At 46.8% G+C, this 22140-nt stretch overlaps 1 protein-coding gene across 1 annotated transcript in view; it reads left to right on the forward strand.

The window, feature by feature from the left end:
- Positions 1-1984: 1984 nt before the first annotated feature.
- Positions 1985-22140, forward strand: part of TIPRL (TOR signaling pathway regulator) — a gene marked incomplete at its 5' end in the record, with an annotated part of 29020 nt that continues 8864 nt past the window's right edge. Inside the window, 3 exon segments of the mRNA XM_006147042.3 lie at positions 1985-2164; positions 2809-2908; positions 11614-11745. Of these exon segments, the coding sequence (XP_006147104.2) occupies positions 1985-2164; positions 2809-2908; positions 11614-11745 (412 nt within the window).

A 22140-nucleotide genomic window follows, 5' to 3' on the forward strand; every position in this document is an offset into this window, starting at 1 on the left:
CAGCGCCTTAACCACCACGCCACCTGTTGGTCCCAGGATCTTATTCTTCTTTATTAATTAAAAATGAAAAGTTGGAGCCAGGCAGTAGCCAAACTGGCCTCACGTGTGCTGAGTCCTGTGTTCGCGTCCGGGACCTCCCTGAACACACGGGCCGGCGGAGGCTGGGTGTAGACAGCAGTGTGAGGACCTGTTGGAGGTGTGCCTCTCTGCTCTCTCTGTCTCTGAAGAAATACACTTTATAAAAACATTAGAAGTTTTCAGAGGCAGTCAAATAAACATAGATAGTCTGCTCACAGGGCCCTCTGTGTTACACCCTGAGGTTGCAAAGGCTGGAGGCTCAGGGCCTCCGAGCAGTGGGGTTTTAGTAAAGGAGGAAGAGGTGAGACTCGGGCATGGCAGCAGAGACACAGCAGCAGTTTTTGTGGCCCCAGGCATTGTGGACGTCTTGGGCTTCTCCCAGCTGTCAGTCCCTGCTTTGCTCATCTGCCTCTCTTGTTTCTTTGTGGCTTCATTTGTGGCTTCACACTTCCGCCTCTTGGCCTCAGGGCTTCTGTTCTATGCCGTGTCTTGGCCTGTGCCTCATTGAGTTTTTTTAAAATTCCGTGTTCATGATGTGCATGCCATGTGAGAGTGAAGGGGTGGGAAGGAGAGAGGCGTCCCTTCCACGGGACCTGGCTGAGCTGCGACCCTCTTCCTGCAGCACTGTGGCCCAGCGGTCACTGCGCCCCACTGGCATGGGTTTCTGAGGGAGAGTGGGGCAGTTCAGAAGCAGCGTGTGGGGCAGAGTTCTCAGGCCAAGGTTCGGGGCTTCCAGCGAGCCAGTAGTTAACGCCTCGGAGACACCAAGCTTGCATCCTGCATCAGAAGTCCTGTTAAGGCCACGCCGGGGAGTAGGGGGCGGTCACAAGGCCCGGAACCCACATGACAGCTCCTCTCCTCAGCAGACGAGCAGCCCCTGGGCACACTTTGTGACAGGATTACAGACTCGGCCTTCTAGGGTCAAGGTGACTGGCTCCAGCCGGCTTGTATGGGCAGCGCAGCTCCAGGGTTGCTGGGCCCGCCTTTTTGTTTAAAAGATAAACCAAAAGTCCAGATTATATAAAATCTCAATTTGTTGGTGTTTGTTTGAAATATTAGAAAAAAATATTGTGTAGTCAAGATACATCTGAGGCTGAGCAGTTGTCATTCCGACTTTTTCGTGTGTCTGCTTTAACTTTAACAGGACTGGCCACACGAGGCCCCAGGCCCCGCTGTCGGGAAAGGCCTGTGCTCCCACTCCCTTTAGTGCTGTGGTCTCGGCCTTTCTTAGCTCACAGGTCGTTTGGAGGCTCACATGTCTCACAAGCTCTCTTGCTGCTACTAAAACAGTGTCTCCCCCCCAGCGACCTTGCTTTGTTTTTATACATCACTTATCAGCTAGCCGACCTTCTGTCATTTGTGTATTTGTTGTCGTTTAGCCTGCTTCTTAGCATGGTGCCATAAGGATAGGAGATGAAAGGCTGACGAAGTGTTACAGATTTCGCAGATGTGTTTGGTACATCATGCATGTCTGCTTGCCAGCCAGCATGTCTCTTTACCTTGCCAAAGAGACTCAGGAGTGCACAGGGAGGGGGAAGCACCCCCATGGGGCATGGTCATGCCCCAGCCCTTCATTTCTTTACCTTGCCAAAGAGACTAAGGAGTGCACAGGGAGGGAGAAGCACCCCCATGGGCATGGTCATGCCCCAGCCCTTCATCTCTCCACTGCGTGGGGACTTGGTACACACATGCCCACGTGCCCAGTGTGTTTTTCAAGCCCCTGGGTCTGGAACTTGAACTGCAGTCGACTGTGGGATCCAGCCTCCTTAACCATCGGGCTTTGAGGCTGGCTGTGAGCGCTAGGTCATTTAACTCAGTAATGCAGTAAGAGTTTTGTTGGGATGGAAAGGAGACAAACGTCAAGAGTGGTATGAAATGATCTCACCTGACTTTTGGTTATGTCCAGGTTAGCCGATGAATTGCATATGCCGTCGCTCCCTGAAATGATGTTTGGAAACAACGTTTTAAGGATCCAGCATGGCTCTGGCTTTGGTATTGAGTTCAATGCCACAGATGCATTGAGATGTGTAAACAACTACCAAGGGATGCTTAAAGTAGCCTGTGCTGAAGAGTGGCAGGAGAGCAGGTGAGAACGGGGCAGCTTCGGGGAAACCAAAGAGTGTAAAGAAGTAGTCGTGATGCCGGAGTGTTCTGCCAGGTGACGGGCTCGTGTCGCTATTAAGCTCTGCAGTCGGGTCATTCTAGAGTTCATTTTACTCAGCCTGTAAAAGGTACCCCACTACCTGCATCCTTGCTGAGTTAAATTGAAGTACAATCACTCTGAGCCGTGTAGCGTTTCCTTTCTTAAGAGTCCGTGTTTCTTAGTGAAGAGGCAGTGTGCTGTACTTTCATGCTCCCATTTTTAAGGAAAAGTGTTTATGATACGCTTTGAATGATAAGCATTAAAATTAAGAAAAATGTATTTGCTTTGGTAATCAAATCTGTAGCTGTGTACTTTATGCCTGTGACGCACTGGGTACCTTGGAGGAGGCAGAGGCGCATAAGCCTTTAAATCCTGACCTCGGGCGTGTTAGACTAACACGGGAAGGCTGCAGCAGCCCAGGGCGAGCTCAGCGACTGCAAGTGCAGAGAAGTGTGAGCAAGACCTTGTGCTAGTGAGTGTGGGGTGTCCGTGTGTGGCAGGGATCTGTGTAACTCGTAGAGCGTGATTTGTGTGTGAATACAGATCCTCTGTATCCTACATCTGATCTTCTCATTTTGGTATTCGAGGACGGAGGGCGAACACTCCAAAGAGGTTATTAAACCATATGATTGGACCTATACTACAGATTATAAGGGGACGTTACTTGGAGAATCTCTTAAGTTAAAGGTAAATCTTTTTGTTTTTATAATCATAATTGTCTTGGATATCTAAGTATTAGAACTTTCTAGTGATGGGTTATTTCTTTGCCACTACTTTTGTCATGGCAGACTTCACAACCTAATGTTATTTCTTTGCCACTACTTTTGTCATGGCAGGCTTCAGAACCAAATACAAGAGGATTTTGCTTTTTGAAATTGGGTAAACAGAAATATCTACCTCAGTTTCCCTCCACCCCAACAGAGAGCTTGTGTACTTGTGTGAGGGGGAGCGCAAGGTGGTGCATGTACACCCAAATGCTGCAATCCCGTTTCCTCCGTTTCTCTTTCCTGACAGGTGTCTGTTTTTCAAGTTCTCAAGGCCAGGATTTGAACTGCAGTCAGCTGTGTGGGATCTGGCTCTCTTAATCCCTGTGCTATGGGGCCAGCTATACAGAAGAGTTTTGATATAAAATAATTTATGAGAAAAAGGTCTCAGTGAATTTAACGCTCTGTAAGAGTGTTAAGTGGTGTCTTGTTTTTGTTTGTTTGTTTTAAAAATAGAGATTTTTGCTATAGGGTGCATGCACTTGCTGGAGAGACAGAGAGAAAGTGAGAAATCCCCTCAGGGGGATGGCCACGCTGCAATCCCTTCTCCAGTTTCCTCTCAGGATTTGGACCATACATGCACATTTGTCTGGTGTGAGGTTTTTTTTTTTTAAAGAATTATTGATTTAATTTTTAAAATTTATTCATTCATTTATTTTAATTCGACCAGAGAGGGGAGGGAAAGTGAGAAAGCAAGCCACCTGGTCCAGGACTTGAACTGTGATCAGTCATGTGGGAGTGTCCAGCACCTTAATCATGACGCTACCTGCTGGTCTCCTCCGGCATGAATTTTAAGCCGCTGAAACTGGAACTCGAATCATGGTCAACTACATGGGAGTGCAGCGACGTAACCATCACTCCATCTGCTGGTCCTGAGCTATGTCTTTGTAAACCCTGCTAAAGAAGAGTTTCAGTCTGTGGTACATGACACAAGGAAGTGGACTTGGTAGGTCTCACTGGGAGCTCACCTGCTTGCTGAAAGTCTGTGGGATGACTGAGATGAAGCAAATTTGGCTTAGGTCACGTGTCTCTGAGTACCACATGCCATTACAGAGAACGAAGCTATTTCAGTATAAACTGTTTACATTAAAAGTAGTTGCTGAGCAAACCCTGTACCCTTTGTTGGTGCTTAGACAGGAGTGCTGAGAACATAGGGTTGCATATAGGCTCCTTGTCTGCAGAGATTGTGAGCGTCTCAGGGAGACAGACGTTCATAGTAGAATTTTATATAGTTCTTTAACTTTTGCCATTCTTACATTCTAAGCTTTCACTATTTTTCAGTGTTTCCAGGGCAGAAACACAATACTTGAGAGAATATTTATGCATACATTTCATTCAACAAATATTTCTTGAGATCTTTAGTATGTCAGTCTCAGACACTAATCTTGGTTGCTGTGGACATAGCAGAGGACAGACAAATTTTTATTTTCCAGTCTGATGGCAGAGCAAGTGCGTCAGGCCCTGATAACGCGTTATGGATGAGTGTCCCCTCTCCTCTCTTCTGACTGAGAGTTTGCAGAGTGTAGGCCATTTGCTGTTTCATTACCAGGAGTAAGGAGATGGGAACTTACAAGCAGTAGTGGCGGCTTTTTATTTGTAAGTACATGTGGAATGTTTGTCAAGCCCGTTCAGCATGATTTAATGTCTTGAACATGAAATTTATCATTTTAACCATTTCTAAGTGTGTTAAGTATATTCGCATTACTGTGCCTCCAATCTCCTTCACTTCTCTTCTTGTAAACCTTGAGATGCTGCTGTACCACCAAACGACTGTGACCCGCCCCACCACCCCAGCCCCTGGCACCCACCCTTTTACTTTGTAATGGTATGCATCTGTCTGCGCAGCATACCTCATGAAAGTGGAATCATACGTTAGTTGTCTGTTTTGAGCTACTTATTTCACGTGACGTAACGTCTTCAGGGGCCACCCGTGCTGTAGCATGAGGCAGAACTTCCTTATTTTTTAAGGCTGAATAATGTTCCGTACACATAACACACTTTGTTTACCCGTTCAAATGTTGATGGGCATCTGGGTGCTCCACCTCCTGGCTGCTGTGACTAGTGCTGCTGTGAAGGAGGGTGTGCAAATATCTCAAGATGCTGCGTCCCGTTCTGGATGCGTGCCCACGGGTGCCGTTGCTGGATCGCGTGGCAGTTCTGTTTGTTTTCTGCAGAGCCCTCACAGTGTGTCCCAGAGTGCTGGTACCACTGCACCTTTCCACCGGGGTGTTTAAGGTTCCGGTTCTCCCACACCCTCACTGGTTCCTTCTCTTGCATCGCTTTGTGGGTCTTTCTCTCTTTGGAGAGCACATGTGCCCGTTAGCAAATTAGGGGAAAAAAAAAAAAAAAAGAATGTGTACACAACGGTACCTATAAAATGGACTCATTGATTACACCAAGAAGCCTAATGTGTGGTGGCTTTATACCAAAATGCTTCCCTCCCCTCCCCTCCCCTCTCCTCTCCTCTCTTCTCTTTCCTTTCCTTTCCTTTTCGATGTCAGCCACATCCTAATAGATGTGAGATGATTTCTCATGATTTTAATTTGCATTTCCCTGATAGTCATCAGGGAAGATTGAGCAGCTTTAGTGATGTTTAGCAGCTTTTCTTAATGGTTACTGGCCATTCATGTGTTCTTTTTTTTTTTTTTTTTAAAAAATTTTTTATTTATTTATTTGACCAGAGAGGGACCCACACACAGAGAGAGGGAAAGTGAGAAAGCAACCCAGCAGGTCCAGGACTCGAACTGTGGTCGGCCATGTGGCAGTGTCCAGTGCCTTAACCACCACGCCAACTGCTGGTCCCCTTGTGTTGTTTTAATAGCTAGAGCTTTTACAAGTAAATCTAGAGGGAAAAACGTGTTGATCTAAATGTTGGAGATCAGTGGTGTTTCTGAGACTGAAGGCTAAAGGAACTGTACAGAAGTCCTGCACACTAGTCGACGAAGTTCTCTCCACAGAGTAAGGTTCAGAGCTCTGCGGCTGTTCCACGTGTGTACTGGAAGTGGACGATGTCAGTGGACGTGAGTGGGAGGGCAAGGCTTCTCACCGTGGGAGTGGAGATGTACAGGCCGGCAAGGGGGAGAGGATGGACAAGCCATGTGGTAAGGGATGGGAGTTGAGAGATGAGTAAGAGTCATATTTCACTTCGTATAGGTACAGACTCTTGTTTGGTTTTTAATTTGCCATAGGGCGCAGGTGCTTGCCAGAGCTGGGGGAGGCGGGGGACAGAGAAAGAAAGCACCCACCAGAGGGATGGCCACACCACAGTCAATGTCCTGTCAGCCTCTAATGTGAGAAAGGTCTCACGAAAGATAAGGACAGGACTTATTTTTCTTGTATCAAGAATGTAGTGTGCCTTTTTTTGTTTTGATTTTAGGATTTATTTAAGTTAGTTTATTTTTTCATTTCACATATATGTGTCTGTGTGTGTGTATATATATATAGAGAGAGAGATAGAGAGAGAGAGGGAGAGAGGGAGGAAGAGAGAGAGGGCAGAAAGTGAGAAAGTAAGCTGCCCAGTCCGGGACTTGAACCATCCTGACCACTACACCATCTGCTGGCCCCCATGTAGTATGCTTTTTAAGCCTCTTACAATTGTGAAATAACCCCTGAAGAAAGGTTTCTAAAACATAGAAGTTACAGCATAATGATTATAAAATATAAATGCCCAGAAAAGAGAAGCATGCTTGTGAGCTCCCTAGGAGCCCCTGGCATGACCCTTCCTGATTCTATTCTTGTTTTTAAAAAAGTCATTTCTCAATTCTTTCACAAATTTCAGGTTTTGCTTTTATTTCCTTGAAATCAGTGTGGGGCCAGCCAGGACGGCACAGTGGTCTGCACACCCACAGTGCTGAGACCACACGGGAGGCCCTGGGTTTGTGTCCTGTGCTCTCCCATGCACTCCAAGCATGTGTACCCGTAACCCTGGCTGGCTGAGGCTGGGGGTAGGATTGTGCTTTACAGACTCCGCTGGGATCCTGCCTCCTCTGCCTCCCTCTCTCATGGAAGAAATAAATAAACTTTAAAAATTACATGTTTTTGCCCTCACCCAGGTTGGAGTTTGCTGTGGTTTGAATGTTAGTGTTTCCTATATTGAAACCTTTTTTTTTTTTTTTAAAGATATTTTGCTATAGGGCACGTGAGCTCTCCAGAGAGATAGAGACAGAGACAGGAAGTGAGAAATCGCCCCGTGGGGGGATGGCCATGCTGCAGTCCCTTTTCTTCCATTCTCCTTTTGGGATCTTGGACACGTGAGTTTTAAGTCACCAGGTCTACATAGGAGTCCAGTGACGTGACCATTATGCTGTCTGCTGGTCCCCTGTATTGCAATCTTAAACTCCTAAGGTGCTGGTACTAGGAGGTAGAGCCTTTGGAGGTGATTAGACCATGTGGGCAGAGCCCTGGTGGGTGGAATTAGTGTCTTTATAAAGAGCCCACGAGCTGTCCTTGCTGCTTTTACCATTTGAGGGCACAGCAAGAAATCGGCTGTCTGTGAGCTAGGAAATAAGCCCTCACGAGCCACCTAGTCTGATCCTTGATCATGGACTCCTATCCTCAGGAACCACAAGACATTCATTGAGGAGCCACCCCGGGTGTGTTGCTCTGTTGTAGCCTGAGCGGAGACGGGCCTTAAGATCTGTCTCTGGAGTCCCTTGGCTCTTGAATTGTCCGTTGTTTCTGTTGGTTCTGACTTACGATGTTTAGGCCCTAACATACCTCTTTATTTTTACTTGAACCCTAGGGATGTGATTTTTTGCTCTAAAGAGGATTTTCGTTTCTATCTGACAAGCACTTGAGGATGTTCCTAGTTAAGGACAGATGTCAGCACGCCTTTTCCGTGCAGGGCCAGATGGTGAATAGTTTAGGCCGCAGGGTCTCCAGCAGCCTCTAGGCCCTGCTGTGGCCTGCTGAAGCACTCAACAGATACGTAAATGAATCAGCGTGGCCGTGTTTCAATCAAGCTTTATTTATGAACGGGAAATTTGAATTGCATGTCATTTTCATGTGTGGTAAAGTATTTTTCTTTTGATACCCCTCGCTCCCCTCATGAGTCGTTTAAAAAACGTAAGCCCGTTTTTAGCTTGCAGTCCATACGGAAATCAGCAGGGCAGCTCTGACCCACGTCTTAGGGGTACCGGGTCTGCTAACAGGACGCCGTGTGCCCGGACGGCTCTCGGGTGTCCTCTCCACCTGGGAGAGGACAGGAAATTCCTTGCAGTTCCTACCCTTTCTGAGCCCTGGACAGTGATGGCACCAAAAGCCAGCCGAGCCAACTATCCTCTGGCTGGGGCTGAGGGCGGATTGCAGTGTGTATACCCCACTGGGCAGGTTCTCTCTCTCTCTCTTTCTCGGGGGAAAAAAATCTTTGTATAATTAAATCACAAGCGCAGGCCAAGTGGTTGCATGGTGGTTAAAAAGTCTGGATCCCATATGACCAACTACACAGTTTGAGTCCTAGTCCTGGTACCTTGAGAAATACGCTGTGTGCGTGTGCATTCCCAAAATCCGGTGAGGAGAATGGAGGAGAAGGGATTGTACGGTGGCCTCCCCCTGGGCAGTGCACTCGCTGTGCTCGCTCTGCCTCTCCAGCAAGTGCATACACCCTATAGGAAAATTATTAAACAACAAAAACCCATAAAAACTGAATCTGAACAAAATCAAAAGTTGTGTATTTAGTACTGTGTCACTTTTTTCAACCTTTGAGATGCTGTAAATTGTTCATTTGCTTTAATTTATAAATAAATCATATCTTTTCCAGTAGTGTGGGAAAAAAAGATTTTTTAATTTGTTACTATTATTTTTTAATTTGACTAGAGAGAATGAAAAGGGCAAGTGAGAAAGCAAGTTGCGGTCCAGGGCTTGATCCATGCTTGGCCATGTGGGTGTCCAGCACCCCAACTACCATGCCGCCTGCTGGCCTGGGACTGTCACTTTGTTTTGCATTGCTGTCTGAAATACCTGAGATGGGGTGATTTATAAAGAAATGAGGGCTTACTGACTCAATTTCTGATGGCTGGGAAGTTCATCACACGGTGGCAGAAGGCGGCACTCTGAGCAGAGTGGAGTGGCCTGTGACCTTTCTGCTATTCTGGGCTCGTTCCCTCTGCTTATAAACCCACGAGAATTCAGTCATGGAAGGCCCCCCTCACCTCCCAATCACTGATCCCTTCCCAAAAGCCCCTCCTTGCCGTGCCATTCCCAAATTCAGTTTTCACTTTCCCAGTCCCATTACAGTGGCTGACTACGTGAATTTTGGGGGACACATTCAAGCTATAGCAGCAACCAAGGACAGGCTCACTTTTCTGGGTTCTAGTCATTTCCAGCTCTCAGCCCAGTATTGATGCCTTTAAGACATCCGTGTATTTTTCAGCCAGCTTTTTGTTGGTGATGGTGTTTGTTTTTAGCCAGAGATTTTTGCTGTGGGGTATGTGCGCTGACCAGAGAGAGAGACAGAGACAGAGACAGAGAGAGTGTGAGAAATCATCCCCGGGGGTATGGCCATGCCGCAATCCCTTCTCCTCTATTATCCTCCTGGGATTCGGGGTACACACACACACACACACACACACGAGCCCGTCAGGAGTTTCAAGCTGCCAGGACTGGGACTCAAACCACGGTCGGCCACTATACCACCTGCTGACCCCTTCAGCCTCTTCTGCAAGGCACTTTGTTTTTTGTCAGTATTGGAAGCCAAAATAGCAGGGTTTAAGTTGAGTAGGTTTTTTTTTTTTTTTGGTTCAAGGAGGAGATAAGTGGAGTTGAGGAAAAGAGAGGGCTGAAAGTTCAAAGTTTTAGGTGTATTCATCTTGTCTTTCTCTTCAGACATTTTATAGCAACAAAATGATTGATTTTTTGACTCATTACTTTCTGACATAGGTAAGACAGTGAAGTAGCCATTCACTGATAAGGAAATTCATGTATTAGTTCATTTTTTGACAATCCAGAGTATCTTTTAGGATCTTACAGACTTGTTTCTTTGAACTAAACTAAGTAGAGATTCAGGAATTGGTGAGCTACGTCTCTTTAACACTGTCAGGACCGGAGGCAGTCATGGAGACGCCAGCTCTCCCCGTAGTAGATCAGGCCCGTGTTTTGCAGAGGGCTGGTTACGCCCTCTCGCTGGATCCCAGTTCCCCTCCTCTCACGCTGCTCACCTCCACCGACGGTCTTGTCTGCTCCCCATGCATTTCAGAATGAAGCTGCAGAGGGCTAATGTGACGGTGAACGTGGACAAGCTGTGGACTTTTTTTTTTAAATCTCTTGGGAATTACATGCACAAACTGCTTAGTTTTTATAGCAACGTCTCCCCGCTACATCACTTAATTCTCCCTTAAATCTCCCCCCAAATCTTTGCAGTCTTGAACATCCTTTTCCATCTTCTCACTGTCGTGCAGTCATCTCAGATTACTCTCCGTCTCTTCACTGTGTACAGGAGTCAGACGACTTGATGACAGGCAGTTCAGTGAGATAAGACAATAGCCGTCCTTTCCAAGGGTTTGACGGGCATTGTTGTGTTTATGGTAAGCCATGTTACGGAATAAAGAAGCTGACACTTAGTAGTGAAATCGGATGTGGCAGGAAGTGGCGTCACAGTGGTTGGTTTTCTTGAGCGGCCGATACGGCAGGGACGGTTGATGTCTCCCTGGGTTACACATGGCTGTGTCTGAGGCAGGGACAGTTCAGGGAGCGAATGACCAGCATGTCCAAAGCCCTTTGCTGACAGCAGGAGTTTCCCCTCACAGTTTCTCTGAAAGCCCTTGTTTATCTTGTTATTTAAAATAAAAACATTTTGTTTGTAGATTTTGGAGAGTTGGCAGTCTAAGATTTGTAACGTTTTAATGGAAATATGTTTCAGTTTCAAGCGAATGCCTTAAAAGTGGGCTTTTGTGGTTGCTTTGACCTGTGATAGCAGTAGTTCAGCACACTGACTGCTTTTCAGATGATTTATTTTCTAACTGTCCGAGTCTGTTTTCAATCCTTCAACAGACGGGGCAATGTATAAAGAGAAGAAGGCTGAGAAAAATTCAGCCAGCAGGTGGCATGGTGGTTAAGGCTCTGGCCAGCCATGGTTTGAGTCCTGGACCTGGTGGCTTGAAAATCATATCAAGGTGCCAGCATCTGGTGAGGGCCTTCTGTCTGTGTCGTCCCGTGGCAGTAGGTGAGAGGCTGAGAGAAGGGGAGAGAGTGGGAGGGAGGTGGCAGAACGCATGCTGTTACCAGGAACCCACTCCTAAATGACAGACCACTCCTGTCCTGGTGTTAATCTAGTCAGAATCCTGAGTCACCTCTCCTGCCTCAACTCCCAACACGACCTTGGGGGTTAAATTTCCAGCACATAAACTTTAGGGAAGACATTCAAACCACAGCATAGCCTCAGTAGAACCCTGGGTTTGTTGAAAGGTGATGAATTTTGACCTTTTTTGTGAAGCTACAGGTATCTGTAGTGTCTAGTTTTTCAGAGTTAAGGCAAATTTTGCCCTTTGATATCTGTTGTTGATGACCAACAAATTTAGAACTATGTGCTAAAAAGAAAGACTGATGGGAAAACTGCTTCCTTGTATCTCTTCAGCTCCTTTTGTGTGTGCGTATATATTATATTTTGTATGTATGTCTTCTTTTTCCTTTCAGGTTGTACCTACAACAGATCATATAGATACAGAGAAATTGAAAGCCAGAGAGCAGATTAAGTTCTTTGAAGAGGTTCTCTTGTTTGAAGATGAACTTCATGATCATGGAGTTTCAAGCCTGAGTGTGAAAATTGTGAGTGTTACGTCTTTTTCCATTCTTAGCACTGGACAGAACCATACTGTGTCTTAACATGATGTCATATACAGTTTTTGTTAAATAACTACATCCTTTAATGGCAATAACACAGTTACTGGGTTAGGAGACCACAGGAGAAAAGGAAGGAAACGATTCTGGAATATAGGTAAGTGTACAGAAGGGGCGGGGTAGTCCTGTGGTCATACAGGCATTGTAAAAATGCAGTACATACACACATATTTTGAACCATTCGTTTTCAACTCTGAAATAGTATTCATAGTTCTGTTACAATCCGGTTAGAGAACAGTTTTTCTTTAAAACCTTGGCCTGGTGGCAGATGCAATTTTGGGTGAATTCATAGTCCTATGAGGTTTTTAGGTGAATAATCAGAGGAGTGGTCTACCTTCTATTCCCATTCACAGATTTCAGCTTTTAAAAAGTGCTTAATTTTTCTTTTACAAAAGAAAGCTCTCAGAAGAGGGAAGAAACACTGCATACTGTGTTCCTCATAAATCTACAGTGCGAGTTTGCTACACGAGCTGTGGCCCTCTGCTCCAAGGCCACACTGGTGACAGAGCATCTCACTGATGATTTTTTAGAAATCAAAATGGGGGACCAGCAGATGGCATAGTGGTTACATTGCTGGACTCCCACGTGGCCGACCACAGTTGGAGTCCCAGATCCAGAGGCTTGAAACTCAGACTGGATACGTGCACGTGAGTGCCCAGAATCCTGAGAAGAGAATGGAGGAAAAGGGATTGCTGCATGGCCCCCCCCCCCCCCCCCCCCCCCCAGGGGTGGGCGTGTTGTCTTGTTTTCTGTCTCTGGCCAGCGTGTGTACTCTATAGCAAAAATCTCCCTTAAAAAAAAGTTGGCCAGCAGGTGGCATGGTGGTTAATGGTTTGAGTCCTGGACCTGGTGACTTGAAAATCACACTGGGTGTGTGTATGCCCAGAGTCCCTAGGGGAGAGTGGAAGAGAAGGGATTGCGGTGGGGATGGTTTCTTACTTTCCCTCTCTCTGGTGTGTGCACACGCCCTATGGCAAAAACCCAACATAAGATAAAGGACCAGTAAATAGGTGGTTTAATGGTTACGTCACTGGATTCCCATTTAGTCAACCACAGTTCAGATCCCGAATCCAACAGCTTAAAATTCACACCAGGTCGTGTGTGTGTGTGTGTGTGTGTGTGTGTGTGTGCGCCCAAAATCCCAGGAGGAAAATGGAGGAGAAGGGATTGCAGTGTGCCTCTCTTTACTAGGGGGCGGGTGGTGGTGGTGGTGATTTCTCACTTTCTGTCTCCCTGCAAGCACATATGCCCTAAAGCAAAAAATCTCTCTAAAAATTTTTTAAAAATAAATAAAAAATAAAAATGCCCCCAACAAACAGACAAACCAAACCGAACTGACTAGAGCTGCTTGCTGGGGCTGTTGGCCCTGTGGAGCATCTTCTCTACCTCTCCTGCCCTGGTTTCTGGCCCTCCTGATACGATTTTAATCTTTTCTTTTTGGAATAGTGTAGGAGCCTTTTCCCTTTTCGTCATCAGAGTGAGGGGGAGGATTCTTTAGCTGGATGAACAGGTTTTCAGTGAGGTAGCTAAGGCACTGGAACTGAGAGAAAAGGGCAGGAGGCAGCCCAGAAGTAAAAGTAAACAGTCGTCTTGGGTCCCTGGAAGTGACCGAGGGGAGAGGACCTGCAGGACTCACCATCTCAGTCCTTTTTCCTCTAGTCGAGATTTTGGAGCGCACGCACATGGCAGCCAGCATGTTCTTCAAGCTGCTGGGGCTAGGGTTGGAGCTGTTGTGGGCCATGTGGAATCCAGCTTTCTATGCCCAGCACTTAACTGCTGTGCTGTGGGGTCAGCCTTTATTTTTTATTTTAAGGTTTTATTTTCTATATGAAAGAGAAAGATGAGCATGTGAGCCCAGGCCTCCATGCTAGGGCCCTTCCCTAGTCTCAGCTGGCCCATGTCACAGGCACGCATGCACGTGCGTAGGTGCTCAGAGAGGTCCCAGGACACAAACCCAGGACCTTTCCCATGTGAGTACAGTTGTGTTACCACTCCCATACCACCTGGCCTCTTGAGACTTCAGGAACACTTTTTTTGTAGGCTTGCCTGGCCACTTAGTAGTTTTTTTGTTTTTAGTTTTGCTATAGGGCATGTGCACTTTCCAGAGAGAGAGAGAGAGAGAGAGAAATCACCCTCCAGGCAGGATGGCCATGTTGCAGTCCCTTCTCCATTCTCCTCTTGGGATCTTGGGTGTGCACTCACACGTGCCCAGCATGAGTCTAAGCTTCCAGGTCTAGGACTCAAGCTGCAGTCAGCCATGTGGGATCCAGCACCCTAACCTCCCTGTCACCTGCTCGTCTCCACTTTGTAGTTTTAAAGTGGAGACTATTTTGCATTTCGAATTAAACATGGTATTGGTAGGGTGTGTAGAGAGCAAGGTATGACTGTCATTTTCAGAAATGACCCGGGTTTCAGTGCATCATTATAAATAATTGCTTTAGTTCCAGCATGTAAGTGGAAAACAGAAATGGCAAGTGTAAATTGCCTTTTGTATTGTTTCTGTCAGTGGTTCACTTGTGCACTTACAACTCTACACATTTCCTTTTTGCAATTTACATTTTTTCCTCTTTAACTCATCCAAATCATCTACCTTTCCACTCATTACTGCCTGCTGATTCATGATGGGTGTGCATCTCTTGGCGTGCCTTTGTGTCCCAGTGGGTGGGCGGATCTAGATGTATGAGTGGGTAGGTATATGGGGACACCTGTGTTTTTGTGGGTGAAGGAGTTGGAGAGGACGTGGGCTGTATTAGTATATATCAGAAGAAATAGTCTCAGACTGAAAAGGAAAATCATCTTAAGGTTCTTTCTTGTAGCTGTCATCTTGTAAGGTATGTGATGGGATTGGATAGAGTAGAATAAAATAATCCTTTTTTAAAAAAAAAGATTGCTTCTTTTGGGAGAGGTTATTGCTATAGGGTGTGTGTGCTCGCCAGAGAGACAGAGAGACAGAAAGCGAAAAATCACTCCCCTTGGGGGATGACCATGCTGCAATCTCTTCTCCATATTCCTCTCGGGATCTTGGGCACACACACACACGCGCCTGATGTGAGTTTAAGCCACCAGGTCTAGGACTTGAACTGCGGTCGACTACATGGGAGTCCAGTGACATAGCCATTACGCCAACTGCTGGTCCCAAAGGATTGCATTTTTAAGAATGTCCATAATGATCCCAGTAGAATAGTGTCCCTTCTGGGTTGGTTTCTTTCTAGCTGTGCAACAGATCCTACTCCGTAAGGAAAATAAATGCCATAGTTTCTGGCAAAGGGGTATAGACAGATAAAGTTTGTCAGTTCTTTTCATCAGGAGCAGAGACCAGCCTGTAAACATGGATACGGACGGAAAGCATGAATGTGGTGCTCGGGACTCTGGGGAGGAACGTCTCAGGAAACAGGTGCTGAGGGTTGGTGCCAGGCTGCAGAGAGATCTTGTGGGCTTCAATGGGATGGCGTCCACTGGACTGAACGTTGTCATGGACTTCTGCGGTCAGGGCATGCTTCACTTTGGCAAGATCTTAAGTGACGTGATTAAGGAGTAAATGAAGGATCCGGAGGTAGAGGTAGAGGGTAGCTGTAGACCAAATCTTCAGACTCACTAGCGTAGGAGAGGACACTGGAGTGGTGGAGGGAGAGCGTGAGGTCGACTGTGCGTGTGTGTGTGTGTGTGTGTGTGTGTGTGTGTTGGTGTTTAAAACGTGGCCAAGACTTTAGTATGTTTAGCCGCACACAGGGAGATGCTGCTTATAGAGGGAGGTCAGAAAGCGGACGGATGGAGTGAGGTTTCTGAAGACGAGGAGTCAGAGGAAGAGGAAGGCTTTGAGCTCACCTGCTTGGAAACACCATACTTGGTACTTACGTTACTTCTTGGGAGAGTTCTGTGTGGTGAGTACTTTCCTACCCCTGTTTTACAGTGAGGAAATGGAGGGTCACAGGTGTGAAATAACTCGCCTAAGCTCAGTCCCGGTTTGACTTTGCTCTTGGGATTAGTCCTCTAGCGTCTAGATCACGGCTAGAAGGTTATCAGCCCTGGATGAGAGAACAGAGAGTTGCCTCTGTGTCAGTGGTACAAAGGAGAGTGAGTTGTAGGTAAGTCTACCTCTGTTTCATGGTTTCCAAACCTGGACTTCGTCGAACTTCTTAGCGATGAGAGGCTTGGTTGCCTGTGAACACCGTAGATCAAGGAGCACTGTTTACTAGGCCATTCATAGTACGCTGCTGCTTGCGGGGTGAATGGAGGGAGTAGGGCAGTGAGCTAGGCCCTGGTCTGTGTTTTATTTTTCCCTGTCAGTTTTGCTATTGTACGTGTGTGCTTGTCAGAGAGAGAGGGAGGGAGGGAGCAAAAGAGAGAGAAAGTGAGAAGCCACTCCTAAGGGGAAATGGCCACACCTCTGCTAAGGATTTTGGGCATACACGCACATTTTCCTGGCTCAGTTTTCAATTCACGAGGTCCAGGACTTGAACCACATAAGGATCCAGCTGCCTTAACCTCAGGGCCACCTGCTGGCCTACCTGATCTGTTTCGTGTACAAATCTCTCCAGACAGACGAGGAGGGAGGGGCCTGGTGGTAGATCAAGGTACCCACTGATGTCTTTTCTGAGCTGGTGGTCGTGAGACTTGGCCCTTGGTTCATGTGTCCTATTATTGGCTACTGCTAGAGAATGCCTTAGGATAATTTGTAGAGCCTTTGCTAGGTGCTTCCAATAACCTCACTCACCGTCCCTGGAGAGCTGGCTGTGCAGCACAGTAGTTCTGCACTGTGCGGAGGGGTTCACATCCCACATGGCTGACCAGCTCAGAGACCACGCCGAGCACGTGTGGTGTGCCGACAGGATGGAGAAATGGAGGAGAGGGGACACACAGTCCCCTGCCCCTTAGCTGTCCTGTGCGCATGTGCCTCTGGCATTTAAAAATAAAAAGTCATTTAATTGGCTTTTTTTCTTTAGCACTTTTCCCTGACTTTAAAAGGAACTGTATTTTATTTTATTTTATTTTACTTTTTTAGTTTTTGCTATAAGGTACATGCACTCACCAGAGAAAAAAAGAGCGAGAGAGAGATCACCCCTCTAGATGATGTCCACACTGCAGTCCTTTCTCCTCTAGTCTGCTCTCAAGATTTTGGACATGCATGCACACCTGCCTGGTGTGATTTTCAAGCCTTGAGCCCAGGACATGAACTGCAAAGTTGCCTTGTCGGATCTAGTGACCTAACCTTCACTCAGCCTGCTGGCCCTGAAACTCTGTATGTGAGTGTGTGTATTTTTTTTTTTTTTTTTTAAGAGATTTTGGCTATAGGGTGCTTGCTAGAGAGACAGGGAGAAATCACCCCCCAGGGAGGATGGCCACACCACAATCCCTTCTCTTCCTTTTTCCTCTTGGGATTTTGGGCACGCACACACCTGTGCCCAGCGTGTTCCAAGCTGCTGGGTCTGGGATTTGAACTGCGATCAACTACATGGGAGTCCAGCGATATAACCATTGTGCCATCTGCTGGTCCTGGAACTGTATATTTTTCATAACTGCCTTATAAATGTCCTTATTGCTCAGAGTTGTTTGTTTGGTTTTTTTGCTCAGAGTTTGATTAGAGGTATGGAATGTTTGGAAGTCGGTATTTCTCATGTATCGTGGGTGGGTTTTCCTCTTACTGTATCTCTCATTTTTTTTTTTTTTTAATAATGTCCTAGGAAGTAACTGGGACAGTGGTAGTGGTCGTTGTTTTCACTTGGCGATTTAAGTTTAGCTAGAAAATTGCTAAGGTTTTTTTTTTTTTTAAACTGTTTAAGAATTGCAAGACTAGTTACTTATGAATTTTTTTTCTCTTTGACAGGTTTTTGCCTGAGGGTGTGTGTGCTCGCTGGAGAAAGAGACAGAGACAGTGAGAGGGAAGGTGAGAAATCATGATCATGTCGCAGTCCCTTTTCCTCCGTTCTCCTGGAATCTTTGGCACATGTGCACATGTGCCTGGTGTGATTTTCAATCCACTGGGTCTGGGACCTGAACCGTGGTTGGTAATTGCTATAGCATCTGCTGGCCTCATGAATGTTTATTTCTTGATTTCTGTAATATAAAACACTCTGAAAAGAAATGCTGTTTCAATAGTGGAAACTGTTTCTCTAACGAAGTGGTTATTTTAGTTTCTAATAGCGTTGGGTAGGACCTTGCGGATCACTGAGGCAGGACCAGAGTGTGTCAGAGCTTCAGTGTTCCAAAGTTTTAACACATTTTTTTCTGTCTTGTTTTCAATTCTACACCTAGGTAAGTTTTCCATACATCTTAAAAACAGTAAATTCTGTGGTACACTTTGCCAGGGAAAAAGAGGAGATTTAGAGAGATCTCGACGTTTTGGATTTGCTTCATTGAGTTTATTAACAAGTTTCAATACCTGTTTGGGTGGCATTAATTACATCTTTTTTTTTTTTTTTTTTTTTTTTGGGGGTTTTTTTTTTATAGTGCGTAGAGGTTTTTGCTATAGAGTACGTGCGCTTGCCAGAAAGACAGAGAGACAGAAAACGAGAAATCACCCCCCCCGGGGGGATGGCCACGCCGCAATCCCTTCTCCTCCATTCTCCTCTCGGGATCTTCGGTGCACACGCACACACGCCCGGCATGAGTTTAAGCCACCGGGTCCGGGACTCGAACCGTGGTCGGCTACATGGGAGTCCAGCGACATAGCCATTACGCTAACTGCTGGTCCCGCATTAATTATTTATTTAGAAGTTAATTTTCTTGGTAGCCTAGTGGTCAAGTGAATTGAATCCCATGTGGCTAACCATAGCGTGAATCTCAACCCCAGTAGCTTGTAAAAAACCGGATGTGTGTGCTGCGGTGCTCCAAATCCGGGCAGGATGGAGACTGGAGAAGGGCTTGTGGCATGACCGTGTCCCATGGCGGTGCTTTCCCTCCTCCTCTCTCTTCTCGTCTCCAGTGAGCACATGTGACTTCTGGCAAGTTTTTTTTTGGAGAGGTTTTCGCTATAGGGCACGTGCGCTCGCCAGAGAGAGACATAGAGATAGAAAGCGAGAAATCACCCCCCAGGGGAGATGGCCACGCCGCAGTCCCTCCTCCTCCATTCTCCTCTCGGGATCTTGGGCACGCACGCACACGCGCCTGGTGTGAGTTTTAAGCCACCGGGTCCAGGACGCGAACTGCGGTCGACTACGTGGGAGTCCAGCGACATAGCCAATACGCCAACTGCTGGTTCCCACCTGGCAAGATTTTTAAAAAAAGAAAAATTAATTTTTCTTTTCTTTAGAATTTCTAAGTAAACTTCCTCCTAGCAGTTTTTTTGTTGTTAGAATTTTGTGCCAGCGTATTCAAACAAACAAACAAACAAACAAACAAACTTACGCTTATGCTAGAGAGTGTGTGTGCTCACCAGAGAAAGGGGGGGAGAGAGCAGGCACCGCCCTTTGGGCATAGTTACCCACAGCCCTTCTCTGTTTCTCCATCTGTCAGGGTTTGGGCACATGCACCCAGCATGTTTTTCAGGACATTGGGGCTAGGTTTCGAGCTGTGGTCGGCCATGTGGGATCCAGCTCTTTTAGCCACTCGGCCGCAGAGCAGCTCTGTGTCTCTGATCTTCTGTTGTCCTTGGTAGGGCTGTGGCTTATGTGCCTGACGTGGTGCCAGAGCTCTAAAATGAGTATTTTCATGCTATGTTGGTGTCTATTTTTTTTTTTTGGAGAGATTTTCACTGTAGGGCGCGTGCGCTCTCCAGACAGACAGAGAGAGACATAGAGACAGAAAGCGAGAAATCACCCCCCAGGGGGGATGGTCACGCCGCAATCCCTTCTCCTCCATTCTCCTCTCGGGATCTTGGGCACGCACGCACACGCGCCCAGCGTGAGTTTTAAGCCACCGGGTCCGGGACACGAACCGCGGTCGACTACGTGGGAGTCCAGCGACATAGCCATTACACTAACTGCTGGTTCCCATCTATTTTCAAATAAAATTAAGTTTCCTATCTCCAGTTGGGCAGCGCTGTGACTGTTGCAGCTCGTGGTTCAGTCCATCCTGACAGTCAGGGCTGAATGTCGTCCACCCTCTGCTGGGTTCCAGCTGCCCATCAGTCCCCCGGGGGTACCAGGCTGGAGATGTTGAAGCCCATTTTATAAAGAATGGTGTACTGTTTTTCTCTGCAAAAGTGTGTTATGACTTTTCTGACAACCCAATAACTATAAGTAACAGGGAAATGAAAAGAAATTGAGTAAAATGATGAATTTTAATATGCAATGTGTAATACACCCTAATTAAAGATAGAATAGCTTAGTTAGGTACTTAACATTTGCATATTGAGAAGTTGGGAATATGGTAGTGACGGACGGAAGCTGACAGGTGTCAGTTATCAGCATCTCACGATGCGAATAGCATTGTATTATGTCACGTATTTCTAAAATGGTGAGCAAAACAAAACGTACTCTTAATTTACTACATAGTCACCTTCCTAGATAACTGAATGAGTTTTGTATTTATATGTAAAAAGGAATTAGGTCCTGAGATCAGATTATTATGAATAGGTTTTTCCAGCTACCTGAATGCCAGGTGAAGTATTTGGAAGTTTTGTGGGCTACAGGACAGGACTTTGTTGTATGCGATTGCCCTGTCATTGTCCCTGGTCCTCACTGCTAAATGTGAGTAACATTGGTTGCTTATTGTTGTGTTAAAAATTTGTCACAAATTTCCAGATGTCCCCTGGGAGGAACTGGAGCCCTAACATGTACAGCTGAATCGCAGTAGGGTTGGCCCTGGCACTCTGGTCTTCTGACCCCTTCTCCATGACTCTGCCAGGCTGAGACTGTGCTTCAGTTTGCCGCCTGGGCCGTGCCCTGTGTGACTGTCAGAAACTCTGGGACTCCGTCTTTCCTGTGGGTTGTGACTGGAATTTCGCAGGAGCAGTGTGCCTCACAGTCGTCCTACCGTTAGGTTACCTTGGCCAGTTTCTTCCTCCAGCTCTTCCTCACTGAAAGCCTTGCTGACTCCAAGCCTTTCTCCAGCAGAGATAGCTCTAGCTCATTCAGCAAGTGACTGTGTGCACCTACTATGTGCTGGAGACTTTGCAGGCAGTAGGGATGCAGTGATGAGCAAAGCGATATTCCAGCCACCGAGAGGAGAGTGCGTGCCGTTAGCAAGTAGACATGTGGTGATAGAGCTGCGCTCTGTTGGCGTGCGAGGAGTCCTGGGAGGGAACAAGGGCAGGCTCTGCGAGAGGCCTGGAGGACAAGCAGACCTTAACCAGGAGAGGGCCACAGGTCGAGGTGGGGCATGGAAGTCAGGCAGGCAGGAATGAGCATGGCCCGGCTGGTTCCTCTGCTGCCATCGCGGGTCATCCTGTTCTCTCCTTCATAATGAGGCCCTAAGCTCTCGTGGGGTTACAGGCAACGCCTGAATGCGCCTGTTTCATTCCCAGCATTTCCGTACAGACTGTCTCCTCTTTCTGGAGTTCTTCTCATCCCAGCTGTCCTCAGCTTAGGCGTGGCCATCTGTGCCTTCCTTCAGCTGATGCGGGTGCTACTTCTCTGGGCGTGTGCCTGTTAGTTAGGGTAGCCGGTGTGTCCGTGACGGGGGTGCTGTTTCCCTGGCTGGTATGTTTTTCCAGCATTGCAGCTCTCTTTCCATTTGTGTAGACCCAAGACCTGCAATAGCAAGAACGGGGCACTTAGCAGGCAGTAAATATTCAGTCAGTGGTCAAACGTATTCTCTTTAAAGACCTAAATATGTCACTTGCTGTCACCACTCACTTTCCTCCCCCCTCCGCCGATTGAGTATTTCTACTTCCCGAGCCCTGGCATGCGTGGATGTCTCAGATGGGCGACGTGGAGAACTGTGTTCTGATGAGCCCGTCTTTGGTAGTGTGGGTGCACCGAGCTGGAGTGTCCCATCAGCGGCTAAAGGGAGTAGAAGTGGCGATGAAGGACGAGGTGCCCTTTTAGTTAGGTATTACAGGTGTCGATGCTCTCGGCACTATCACTGTTACCGTGGACGTTGTGATTTTCACATTAATTGGGTATGTTGTCTTTTTATTTTAAAGACTTTATTTAACTTTCTTTCTCTCTCTTACTTTCGTCTTGTTCTGTCTGTCTCTTTCTCTCTCTCTCTGTCTCTTTGTTTTTAATTTGAACAGAGAGGGACAGAGCTAGACAGGGAAAGTAAGAAAGCAAGCTGCCAGGTCCAGGACTTGAACTGCGTTTGGTCATGTGGGAGTCCAGTGCCCTTAACCACCACACCACCTGCTGGCCCCAGGTATTTTGTCTTTTTTTTTTTTTTTTTGGAGAGGTTTTCGCTATAGGGCGCGTGCGCTCGCCAGACAGACAGAGAGAGACATAGAGA

Source organism: Tupaia chinensis, unplaced genomic scaffold (genome assembly GCF_000334495.1).
Source record: "Tupaia chinensis unplaced genomic scaffold, TupChi_1.0 Scaffold000198_1, whole genome shotgun sequence".
NCBI lineage: Eukaryota > Metazoa > Chordata > Mammalia > Scandentia > Tupaiidae > Tupaia > Tupaia belangeri.